Raw genomic sequence first — 13,483 nt, 5'->3', positions numbered from 1 at the left:
ATTTACTTCTTAGAAGCATGTAGCTTTTGGCTTCAAAAGATGTTAACTGATGGCCTGGAGTGGTGTGGATTATTGTGATGCAATTATCAACTTTCCACATCTGTTCCCATGAAAAAAACAAACTCATCTACAGATCCATTTGTGAGCAAGTGATGCAACGCTAAATATCTCCAAATATGTTCTGATGAAGAAACTCATCTACCGTACATCTTGGATGGTCTCAGAGTAAATTTTCAGCTAATTTTATATATGTATATATATATATATATATATATATATATATATATATATATATATATATATATATATATATATATATATATATATATATATAATTTGTGTGTGTGTGTTTGTGTGAACTATTTCAACTTATATATATATTATTTGTGTGTGTGTGTGTGTGTGTGTGTGTGTGTGTGTGTGTGTGTTTGTGTGAACTATTTCAACTTATTTAATAAAGTCTTATTCAAAGCAGTTCTTTGCCATATTTCAAACCTGTATCTTTTTTCCATGGAAAACAAAATGAGATGTTCAGCAAAATGTTCACACTGCTCTTTTTCCATACAACAAAAGCCACGGGTTGTCAAGCTTCATAAAACACCATAAAAGCATCAAAGTTGTCCATGTGACTATATTCCAAATCTTCTGAAGAATGTTATGTGATGATCAGGCCAAATTAAAATAACTGGTATAGACAGCTCCTGGTCACTCTATGCTTCTAAAGAATAGAAGGTTTATCAGAATACCTCATTTTGTGCTCCGTGGTCGGAAGAAAGTTGACAAAATGACAGCATTTTTATTTTTCAATGAACTATTCCCTTAAGACATTCTTTTCCAACAGAACGAAGATTTTCCAGGATATTGAGAGGCTCATTCACCCCAGTGACATCCTCGATAAAGTCGTTTATGACTTAGACAATCAGAGGTCAGTGTGCACAATAGGAGGGTCTGAAACAAAAATGAACGATCTTGCTATGATGAGCGAAGCAAATATAAGTGAGTGTATACTGTACATAATCAAACAAATATGTAATTAAAAAACTAACATTAGGGGTAGGGAAGTATTTTTATTGCAGTTTTGTAGCTGAAAATATACAATTTTGTATCAATATACATTACACATTTTTTTGTTATGGAAAACTGATTCAAAAATCAAAAATAATCAAATAAAAGTAAAATATAGGCAAGATCATTTTTAATGTAAGAATTTTAGATTTGTATAGTCATGTAAAACAAAATAATAATAATAATAATAATAATAATAATAGTTGTTGTTGTAGTTTTTATTATTTTTTTTATTGTAAAATTTAATTATTTTTTTTATTTATTTTTTACTGTTTATTTACTTTTTTGTTTGGAATTAACACACTTTTGCTATCATGGAGCTGCATTTTCCACAATGTGAAACTTATTATTAACTATATCATCTGGTATATATCGGCCAACACAAGCTGTTGACAGTAATGCCACTTTTCTGCTTTTCTTCTTTTTGGTAGGAATAGAGTGATGAATTTTTTATATATATATATATATATTATATATATTATATATATATATATAATATATATTCTATATATATATATATATATAAATAGAGAGAGAGAGAGAGAGTCATATATTGTTATATATATATATATATATATATATATATATATATATTTCATACATACCCAGGCTCTTGTCTTGAGTTATAAAAAACGCTTGAATCTTCAATTTAAAAATGTTCTTTCAGTTGTCCTGTAACTGACAACGGGGAGTCTCTCAAGTTCAACTCTAAGTTTGAGTCTGGAAACCTACGGAAAGCAATACAAGTCAGAAAGTATGTGCAGCATTAACTTATAAGCCCTTTTTCTTTCATAAATGTGCTTTCCATAAAATAAAGAAGGCCTTTCTAATTTTTGTTTTTCATTTCTGTGTATTGCTTGTTTCTTTCGGCAGGTTTGAGTATGACTTGATCTTGAACTCGGATATCAATAGTAATCACTACCACCAGTGGTTCTATTTCGAGGTGGGCAATATGCGTCCTGGAGTTCGTTATCGATTCAACATAATCAACTGTGAGAAGTCCAACAGCCAATTCAATTACGGTGGGTCATTTAAAGCATTAGTTCAGAAATATACTCTACTCAAGTACACAAACACAGATGTGAATGGCGATAGTTACTTTCAAATGTCTGTGCCATTAACCTGGATTATTAAGTATTAACATTATTATGAATAGTGCTAGAGCTGGAAACCAAGAGTATGTATTGAAGAATATTCAGCTTTGCATCCCACCAACCCATCTATATCCAGCTTCAGAATCAGAGTGTGTTTGTCAGATTTCTGATTTCTGTATGGTGTGACAGGCATGCAAGTGCTCATGTACTCAGTACAGGACGCCATCAACGGCAGCCCCCATTGGGTTAGAACAGGATCAGACATCTGTTACTACAAGTAAAGACCATCCTTTTCGTGTCCATGATTACACATTATCATAATGCATTCGAAATAAAGTTATAGTTTAAAAGAATTCAAGATGACCTCTATTCCTATCTACCACAGAAATCATTTCTCACGAAGCTCCATTGCAGCTGGCGGTCAAAAGGGCAAATCGTACTTCACCTTGACCTTCACTGTGACCTTTCAGCATAAAGATGATGTTTGCTACTTTGCCTACCATTACCCATACACCTACTCAATGCTGAAGGTACTATACAAAACCCTCCCTAAATTGATGCATGTGATGGACAGCAATACCTAGAAGCCCATAAGTGTACCAGTTTAGGTGCATAATGAATGCTTATTATAAATCATAATGCTTTTTGTAGCCATTTTTACCTTAATATTCAGCAGTACTGTTAGAGCTGTAGACTAGTGGTTTTGTGCACTACTGTATGGCAATATGGCAATATTAGACCAGTAAGCATACATTTATGTGTACCTCAGAAATCCAGCAGAAAATGGATGCCATCAGCAGACATAAGCAAAATATATTATGTTACATACTGTATTTTGATTAATTTTTATCATGTTCCTCCTTTGTTTAGATGCATCTGCAGAAGCTGAGTGCTTTGCGCACAGCTCAGATCTACTACAGACAGGATGATCTGTGTGAAACTCTGGGAGGAAACAGCTGTCCTCTGCTCACCATCACAGCCATGCCAGGATCATCCAGCAATGATCCCATCAGCCAGTTCAGTATGTAACACACACAAGAATATTTCTGATAAGCATACAGTCACAGCAGTAGAGCATTCTTAACACGCACTCTTAAATGCATGCATTCTCTTGCACTCTTGCTAACACTCTCGTATGCATTCACATTCGTGTATACTCACTTGAATGCTCACACACCTTATAAACACTCTCACACATGTCCTCACGCAGGCTCACATGATCTCCCACATGTGTCCTCATACACGTCCACATGCATTCAGTCTCAGTAGCACTCACATACATTCTCATGCACACTCACATGCACTTACTCGCATGAACACTCACATGCATCCCCATGCATGCTCGCTTCGCTCATATGTGCTCAGTCTCATGAACCTCTCACATCTCGTCTCTGTGCATGCTAATATGCACTCTCTATAAGGAACACTCACATTCAATCACTCTCATGAACACTCTTACATGCATCCTCATGCATGTTCACATGCATTCACTCTCATAAACCCTCACATACATCCTCATGCAAGCTCACATGCACTCTCTGTAATGAACACTCACGTGCATCCTCAAGCAAGCTCACACGCACTCATTTTCATGAACACTTATATGCATACACTGTAATGAACACTCTCACATACACACATGCATACACACGTACTCTCTTATAAAAACTCTCACATTCTCACATGCCTCACACCATGCACTCTCTCTAACGAATGCTTTTCCATGTACTCACTGTCATGACACCTCCTACATGTACTTCATTTTCACACATATATGCAGTCTCTCTAATTAACATTGTTGTATGCTCTCATGCACTCTTTCTGATGAGCCAGTCATATCGGCTCCCACATGCACTTTTACATGCCTGCTCCTGTGCATTCTTTCTAATTAACAAATTGTTGCATACTTTCATGCACTCACTGATGATCACTTGCATACGTTCTGATACACTTTCACATGCACACTTAAATCACTCTCGCTATTGAACACTTTTGCAACACTTACATTCTCATGCCTTTTCGCATACATGCTCGAATGCATTTTCTAAAGTATACTCTCACATCCACTCTTGCATGCATGCTTCCAAGCACACACTTTCTTCTGAACACTGTTGTGCCCTTTTGCATGCATTGTCACATGCACATTCTCAAGCATGCTGCCATGCACTCTGAAATGCATGTTCCTGTGAATTATTGCATGCTCTTTCGCGTTCTTTCATCCACAGGGTTCAGTGCTATTATCATTTCAGCCTCGCATACACTTGTGCATGTATTCGTGTGTACACCCTCCCATGAACACACTCACATACAGTACACTTTCTCATGCACTCTCCCATGCGTTCTTGCATGCAACTGCACATAAACTTATTGAAGCACTCTTCCATGTATTTTTTTCATGCATCTGCGCATAGGCTCATTCAAGCACTCTTCCATGCATTCTTGAATGCACCTGCACGTGCACACATTCATTCACTCTTCAGTGCATTCTTGGATGCACCTGCGCATACGCTCATACAAGCACTCTTCCATGAATTCTTAAATGCACCTGCGCATATACTTATTCAAGCACTTTTCAATGCGTTCTTGAATGCACCTGTGCATATGCTTATTCAAGCACTCTTCCATGCATCTCACTCAGGCACTCTTCCATACATTCTCTCCTGCAAGCTGTCAGTAATGTGATTTTCATTTCAGCCTAGGTGTGGCACACTCAGCTATGCTGTAATGTGTGTTTATAGGAAGCCGTCCGGTGGTGTTTCTGTCTGCGCGGGTACATCCTGGAGAGACTAACTCTAGCTGGGTGATGAAGGGCACACTAGAATATCTCATGAGCTGCAGTCCCCAAGCCCAAAGTCTACGAGAGAGCTACATCTTCAAAATCATCCCCATGCTCAACCCTGATGGTGTCATTAATGGAAAGTATGTCATCAACACAGAACACTAGATTCTATAGAGATACTGTTGACAATACAGTCTTAAAAAAGTATTTACCCCTTTCATTCTTCATCAGAATGCAGCACCATCCAAAGTTTTTCATTTTTAAAAATAGCATGTTTAATATTTTAGTTCTATATAATTTTTAAAGGGGTGTCAATTAGGGATGCACCAATGTATCGGCCACCAATATTTATCAGCCGATTTTTTTTTTTTGAGTTTACAACCATCGGCATATTGGCTCTATAAGGAAAAAGGCAGATATAACAAACCAATGGTTTATTAATTAACTGTGTGAAGGCACTGAGCTGTATAATGTCTGTTGCATAATCCTAGTGCTGCTGTCTGCACTTTAATGCTAATTAATTAACAAAATAAAAAATATCGCACAATATTCTTGACTAAATAACATTTGTAACTTTCATAAGTGTAGTGGACCTCATCAGAATGATGACCAAAACTTTACTGATGTTTTATTTTAAGAACACAGAAACCTTTCTCAATACAAAAAAATCACCATAAGAGCTAAACAAAACACAGCACGAGAAGCGCACATTAAACTCTCTCTCTCTCTCTGGTGCATTATCATCAACACACAGCGAATTACACAAAACACTTATTACAACTAACAGTAAACAAATATATACAGATCTCGTGCCTTTTCGGGGGGTGCTTAATAAACTGACAAACTTTAAATCCAAAGAACTGTGTGCTTTCATCACCCATACAGCTCCATAGACTAGAAAACCTATCAAAATAAGAGTCCCACCTTAGTAAAGGAGATCTCATACATATTTAAACTTACAAAAAAAATATAAAAATGTACACAAAAACTAATTAGAAGTTTAATCATAATAAAGTCTGTTACAATAAAGAAGGATTAATACGTATTTAATTTATACAGTGAAGTGTTGTTTTACATTTGTTTAATTTATTTCTGTTCCTGAAAACTGTTAAACCTACCTAAAAAGCACTGTTTATTTAATATTTATCTTTGTTCTGTTGTATTTATGTAGGCCTGCTGAATGTTAAATGGATACAATCCGTGTTCATTAAAAATTATATGATGATGCAGCAATAAAACTGCTAATATAATTTAATGCAGGTGTTTTTGAACTTTGCTGATTTAAAACATGATCAAAATACTATCTATGTTGATGCCAGTATTGCAAATAAAAGAGGAAGTGCAAATATCGGTATCAGTATCGGCCAATAAGTGTTTGTTAAAATCGGTATCGGCCCCAAAAAATCCTATCGTGCATCCCTATTGTCAATTAAACATGTTAATGTGATGCAGTTAATCATGGGAAAAATAGTGTGTCATAATTATTAATGCATTTAATGCACTCTACCCTGGCCCGTATCTGTGCGTCAGGACACATTGCATGCAGTTGCTTAAATTTTATGTTGAATCAAAATATTTATTTTTAAAGCTACTTTTTTGTAATTTCTCAGCCCAAATTGATGTGCAGTTCATTTTATTAATCGGCATACTGTATCATGCAGTGATTAGGTTTTGCATGATAAAAATATTGATAATGTGGTATTGTTTGTTAATAGTGTAAATGAAAGTTATCACACAGTGTTACCGATAATGGAAAGGGCAATCATTCTTCACACACCTTATCTGTAATAACATATTTCCAATCTTCTTTGCTTTTACTCTGCAGTCATCGTTGTTCTCTGAGTGGGGAGGATCTGAACAGACAGTGGCAGAACCCCAATGCCGAACTGCACCCCACCATCTACCACGCCAAGAGCCTCCTGCAGTACCTCAGAGCTACAGGAAGAACTCCACTGGTGAGAGAGCATCACGCTGTATATCAGAGAACTCTGTTTAAATGGGGTTAATGACAGAAGCAGTGTGTTTGTCTCCTAACTGTGTGTGTTTAGGTGTTCTGTGACTATCACGGCCATTCACGGAAGAAGAACGTTTTCATGTACGGCTGTAGTATTAAGGAGACAGTGTGGCAGACCAATGTCAACACCAGCACCTGTGACCTACACGAGGACCTCGGATACAGGGTAACACATCTGCACACTTTTATATGCTACCATTCTAAATCTAGACATCATCTTACATTTACAATATACAAAGATCCTTTTCAATCCATCTAGATCAACATGCAAAAATGGCACATATGACTGTATGAAGTTTACATATTAAAGGAACTGGTTTCCAAAGCATGGAAATGCTTGTGTTTAACAAGCAAACAGCGCAAATGACCATGAAAAAGAAAACTGACTGGCGGTATTTTACTTTTATTTGAGCAGAATATCTCAGTAGTGATGACTAAACTCCAACTTTAATGTTTGCTGGTGTTTTCAGCTCCTCAGTGTTTTTTCTGTAATGCAGAGAAAGCCAGGTTGGGAACATTATGCAGACCGCTGGGCAGAAAATGTATCAATTTAAGAGAAGAGCTCTTCTAAATTCTGGCAATCGCAACCTGAAAGCTTGTGAAGGCTTGTTATCAATGCAAGTTTTTTTTTAGACTCTGCCAAAGCTGCTGTCTCAGATGGCTCCGGCGTTCAGCCTGTCCAGCTGCAGTTTTGTAGTTGAGCGCTCTAAAGAGGCCACGGCGCGTGTGGTGGTGTGGAGAGAGATCGGAGTGCAGCGCAGTTACACCATGGAGAGCACGCTGTGCGGCTGCGACCAGGGCAAATACAAGGTGAGGGTGGCTATTTACAGAAAAAGAGAGACGGGTGTTTTTTTTTATTTTGTAATTAAATGTAAGACTTTTTTTATCAGTAATATTTGAGAATATTTAGAAGTTTTTAAAAATCTTGGTTTCTGCTGAAAATTACCGAGAATATCGGGTTACCAAGACAACTGCAGATAAAGAACAAAAGCAAACAGAGGATGTAGATCACCATTTGGTTCTTATTCTTCTAGTATTTGATGTTCAGAGCAGGGGCAGGAAACAGTCGATGTCAGGGTTCCTGGCTCTCTGTGAGAGTGAGATAGTTAAGTTATCTAATGATACGACACGGTCTTGACTGGAATGAGCAACAGCTTGGTTTGTGATAATTCAGCCATCTGAGATGAGTGTTCATCCAGACAGAGATGCCACACTTTACCCTGTGTTGGCAATCCACGCCGTGTTTGGCACTGGAGTTTAGATCATAACCCACACATAAAAAAAATTCCAAAACAAAACCAATTTTTAAAACCAGCTTTAAAACTGACTTAAAACCCTTTTATACAACCCAGGGTTATGCGTAATGCGAAAAGCCTGTACAAGTGTGTATAGCTGTGGGGTTACGCTGCCTTTCAAAAGGTGGAGAATAAGAATGATATGAGAACTTTTCACCAGTTGTTTGTTCTGGAACAATGCTGTAAGACTTTCTGTAATCCTCCAAGTAAAACACCTTCATCTTCATCACTGGACTTCAAAAAGTGGAAATAATTCCACACATTGCCTGTTCAAAATCAGCTTAGAGTGCCTAATATCAGAGAAATGATGGAAAACGTTTGACCACACCTGCTCATTATATTTTATGACTATTTTCTACATGTTAGAATTACAGTTAAGCTGTTGAAATTCTGAAATAACATAAGGAATTATGCAGTGAGTAAAAGATTTAATAAAAATATATGATATATTGATAATGCATGAATTACTTTGCATTTAATCATCTATTCCTGTAGCTTGAAAAGTAGGCAATTTTTTTTTTTTTTGGTATAATTTTTTACCCTAAACCTGAAGCATTTCCACATAGACGTGCAGCAGTATCAGACACCTTAGGAGTGAGAACCGGTTGACTTTTTAAAGGGAGCAAGAGGGGAGCATCCCTGTCACCTGGTTGAGACGGGTGCTCTGCGGTGTTCTTAAAATTAAGTTCCATTTCTAGTTCCAGAGTTATGACTCTGATTTGAAAGTTGATTATTTGTTGTTTCTTGGACATCAACAGAATCCACTGACAAACGAGAGCTGAACAGATGTCATTTAATATTATCGGAAGTGATATAACCACTGCTTGTTTCTCTAATTAAATGTGACCCTGGACCAGTCTTAAGTCGCTGGGGTATATTTGTAGCAATAGCCAAAAATACATTGTATGGGTCGAAATGATTGATTTTTCTTTTATGCCAAAAATCATTAGGATATTAAGTAAAGATCATGTTCCATGAAGATATTTAGTAAATTTCCTATTGTAAATATATCAAAACTTAATTTTTGATTAGTAATATGCATTGCTAAGAACTTCATTTGGACAACTTTAAAGGCAATTTTCTCAATATTTAAATTTTTTTGCACCCTCAGATTCCAGATTTTCAAATAGTTGTATCTCGGCCAAATATTGTCTGATCATAATAAACACACCACACATCAATGGAAAGCTTTTTTATTCAGCTTACAGATTATGTATAAATTTAAATTTCGAAAAATTTACACTTAAGACTGGTTTTCTCTGTCCTAATTCGAATGTATTTAACTTTAACTTGGTTTTGTGGTCCATGCTCACAAATGATGTTCAAATATTGATGAACATAAAAGGACAGGTTTTCATACTGAAGGAGAACAGCAGATGGTGCTATAGTCCGTGTGTGAAAGATCCGTGAAACACAGTCTCCTGTCTGCAGGACACACAATGGCGTCTCTGTGAGTTCAAGGAACATGGCTGAAGCTTTTTCTGCCCAGTATGTGAATATAAAGGTCACAAACTTAAAATTTACTATAACTAGACTAGTGCTTTGGTAATGTATTGTCCCATTAAAAAATAATAAGCAGCTCTGTATTCTATAGTTTTATAACAGTGTGTTCAGACCTGTGTTGGAGCCATCAAATATTGGCTCATGTGGCCACTACATGTTTAAATCTGAAACAGCATGTAACCTTTTCTCTGTTCTCATTTTCTGTTCCTTAATTTTTGTATAAGTTGTTGCTGCTGAAAAAAAAAAAAAAAAAAAAAAAAACATTTTAAGTAATTTCAAATTATTACAATAACTAAAAAAAAAAAAATGACAAAAAACAATCCAAAACAAACACTGGAAGAGACCGCCAGACTGACATGTCGAGCTTCCTGCTATTTGTTTTTGCCATTTGTCATTTGTGATTTAGCAGCAGGTTAAAATAAGTGTTAATAAATAATAATAAACATAGGCATGGGGGAAAACACTTAAAAAAATAAAAAATGATTAAATACCGGTTCAGCAGTCTCTGTGAGCAGCTTTAACAGAAACACCAGAAATTTTTGGAAACTGTTAACTATTGCAGTCAGAATACAAAAGCAATACAGTAAGTGCTGTTTACTTCACAGACAGAAAACAAAGCAGCTTGTGGGTGTCTAGTTTACTTGCTATTAAGTACCTCAAGCAAAACTCTTTCAAAGATTGAATTTGATTAATTAACAAACTTTGGCAGATCCCGTGATTAGTGCTTTCAGTGAATCAATCCAGTGCATCATAAACGGCTTTGCTTCCAAGGAGACCCTGTGTGCCCTTATTTGAGGAAGTTGTGTACAGCCTGCCAATCATAGATTTCAGCAGATTGAGAAAGTATTTTCCAGTTTAGTGTGCAATATGCATCAGAGATCAGCCAATAAGCGCACAGACTGTTTTAGTTAGTTTCACAGACAGATCAGATTAGTCCATTGTGTGAAGATAGCTTCTTGCCTACAGAAAAAAAGATTATTTATTTTGGCTGTTTATTTTTGGGTAAGTTATGTTTTTAGTTTCTCTTTAGTCTTTTGGGTTTATTAAATTAACAGTATTAATGTAAGTTTTAGTTTTGTGTATGGTATCCCCAATGACCAAAAAAAAAAAAAAAAAAATGGTTTACAGATTTTTACCTAAATGACAATAAAATTGACAAAAGCAACTTTACAGCTCAAATAATCGCAAGTTTTAACAGAAGAATTAATATTTTAAAATTAATTAAGAATTAAATTTAAAAGTGATTTTTGTAATGTCAAAAGCTCCACATTTCTGCATTTAAGCCCTCCAGAAAAAAACAAACAAACAAATAAATAATATTCTAGTAATATGCATGCTAATAAGCAACTAGTCAATAGTGAGAATTGGTCATTTAAATTAAGTGTTACAATATTTATAATATAAATTAAATGTAAAAAAAATTTAAATAGTTACAAACTGTATATATTATACAGTATTTTATAGTGGAGCTGTAATATACATTGAATTAATTCCTCTAATGATATTATTTAATATGATTTAATTAACTCTTTTAATTCATCATGTCCCACACCCAGATAATATACACTCAAAGACCCCTATGCTGAGTGAATTAGGACACAAAATCACACGTCCTCTGTTAATAAATTGAACTCAGATGTCATCTTGCAACCCAATCCTTTACATATAGTCCCTGTAACAGGTGATCTGTATGTGTGTGTGTGTGTTTGCAGGGGCTCCAGATCGGTACAAGTGAACTAGAAGAAATGGGTGCTCAGTTTTGTTTGGCTCTGCTCAGGCTAAAACGCTTCACGTCTCCCTTAGAGCTCCACAACCACAACTCCCATCTGCTGGACATGGAAACCGACCTGATAGAAACCCGCAGCATCCCCAACATCACCAGGTAAACGCTCACGCATCAGTACAGTGACCGTATCCAGCTCAGGACGTCCTGTTATTCTGCTGCCGCATGAACCGGCACAACAGCTGCCATATCGAATTTCAATACAACATTAAGCAGCTCGGAGCCCACAATGTTCAGAACAATAATAGCCATGATGTCCATGATGTCAGAAGCTTCTAGAAGCTTCTTGGGAACGTACTTCGGCCCCTCCCGGCTTGTGTATTTCTGTAATGGATAACACACGCGCACGCGATCTTGCAGGCCTCTTCTAATGGCCAGCACCACTTGAGGAGATGTCGGTCAAATGGGGCTCAGTGCACTTGAGTGAAGAGAGAAGCACTCTGCTCATTATAGTCATCTAATCACCTGATCAAAATGCCCGCTAATCCACTTTGAGTCTGCCCCCCCTCCCCTCGGCCCGTCTCGCTCGGATCAAGTTTCTTCCCCCTCACACCATTAAAACCATTAAAAACCCACTAAAACCAGCCAAACCACCAGACCACACATTAAACCATTTAACTGCTTAACAAGAGAGCCATAAAACCATCATCACTCTTAGTAAGGTTATTGCGTTAGGAGAGAGAGACACTGATAGGGAGGCATGCAAAGAAATGCGTCCTCTGCCGCCACATGAGGTTTTCGACCGCTAACCTGCAGGAGTCGTTTGTTGGTTTTGTTGTATTGACCGGCCATTTATTATAGCTCAAAATTAGGGTCAGAGATTTGAACAACCCTGTAAACTAAAGTATTAAACTGTGGCTCGGAACTCGTCCCGCAGTGTTTGTGCTAAGGCCATGGATGATGAATCAAATTGTGCAGCTTGTTGAGGAGAGATGGGGAATCCCATAGACTTACAGTCATGGCCAAAAGTTTTGTGTTTTGCAAAGTTTCCTGCTTCAGTATTTGTAGATTATTTCTCCATGTTTCTATGGTATACTGAAAAACAATAATAAGCATATCATATATTTTAAAGGCTTTTATTGGCAAAAAAATATAATGAGTCAATATTTACAGTGTTGTTCTTCATAACCTCTGCAATTCGCTCTGGCATGCTGGATATTAGCTTCCTGACTGATGGCGATCCATTCTTGCCTTATTAGTTCCCGGGAGTTGCTCACAGTTTGTGGGCTTCTGCTTGTCCATTACTCCCTTTTGTGGACTGACCACAGGTTCTCTATGGCAGTGGTTCCAGTCCTGGTCCTGGAGAACCCCCAACACTGCACGTTTTTGGTGTCTCTCTTATCTGACACACATATTTGAGGTCTTGGAGTTTTCACTAATGAGTTGATGAGTTGAATCAGGTGTGTTTGAATAGGGACACATCTAAAATGTGCAGTGTTGGGGGTTCTCCAGGACCAGGATTTGGGAACCACTGCTCTATGGAATTGAGATCCGGGGAGCTGCCTGGCCACAGATCCAAAATTTCAATGTAATGATCTCCGAGCTACTTCTTTGTCACTCTTGCTTTGTGACATGGTGCTCCATCATGCTGGAAAATGCACGGGTCATCACCAAATTGCTCATGGATTGCTGGAAGAAGTCGCTCTTGCAGAACTGTCTGACTGCGTGGACAGTTATTTTTGCTCCTGACCTTATTGAATATGAATTTGTAGGAGTTTCCCTCTCAGACACTTAATTTACAGGAGGAGGGTATTAAAATGAATCACACAATGCGATTTATTAACGTTTGCGCTTGTCAAATTACTGGTATTTGCTCCTTTATTTAAACCCCAAAAAAGCATGTCTTAAAGCCCGTGGCAATTTGCGCTGCTCTTGGTTGAGTGCGCTGGTCATTATGGAAATGATCTGGCTGTGTCTGTGCTCTTCCCATCAGTGCTTTTATGGAATGGC

At 37.1% G+C, this 13,483-nt stretch overlaps 1 protein-coding gene across 2 annotated transcripts in view; it reads left to right on the top strand.

Annotated features, from left to right (window-relative positions):
- Positions 1 to 13,483, top strand: part of LOC109111376 (cytosolic carboxypeptidase 1) — a 38,296-nt gene that overhangs the window by 21,872 nt on the left and 2,941 nt on the right. For both annotated transcript variants that reach the window (XM_042730167.1, XM_042730166.1), the window contains exons 15-25: positions 842 to 925; positions 1,733 to 1,819; positions 1,939 to 2,087; positions 2,349 to 2,436; positions 2,545 to 2,689; positions 3,030 to 3,180; positions 4,898 to 5,078; positions 6,764 to 6,893; positions 6,987 to 7,118; positions 7,586 to 7,762; positions 11,463 to 11,632. In XM_042730167.1, the coding sequence (XP_042586101.1) occupies positions 842 to 925; positions 1,733 to 1,819; positions 1,939 to 2,087; positions 2,349 to 2,436; positions 2,545 to 2,689; positions 3,030 to 3,180; positions 4,898 to 5,078; positions 6,764 to 6,893; positions 6,987 to 7,118; positions 7,586 to 7,762; positions 11,463 to 11,632 (1,494 nt within the window). The remainder of the gene's footprint in view (positions 1 to 841; positions 926 to 1,732; positions 1,820 to 1,938; positions 2,088 to 2,348; positions 2,437 to 2,544; positions 2,690 to 3,029; positions 3,181 to 4,897; positions 5,079 to 6,763; positions 6,894 to 6,986; positions 7,119 to 7,585; positions 7,763 to 11,462; positions 11,633 to 13,483) is intronic.

Source organism: Cyprinus carpio, chromosome B8 (genome assembly GCF_018340385.1).
Source record: "Cyprinus carpio isolate SPL01 chromosome B8, ASM1834038v1, whole genome shotgun sequence".
NCBI classification, from domain to species: domain Eukaryota; kingdom Metazoa; phylum Chordata; class Actinopteri; order Cypriniformes; family Cyprinidae; genus Cyprinus; species Cyprinus carpio.
This window is presented reverse-complemented; position numbering and strand designations above follow the sequence as displayed.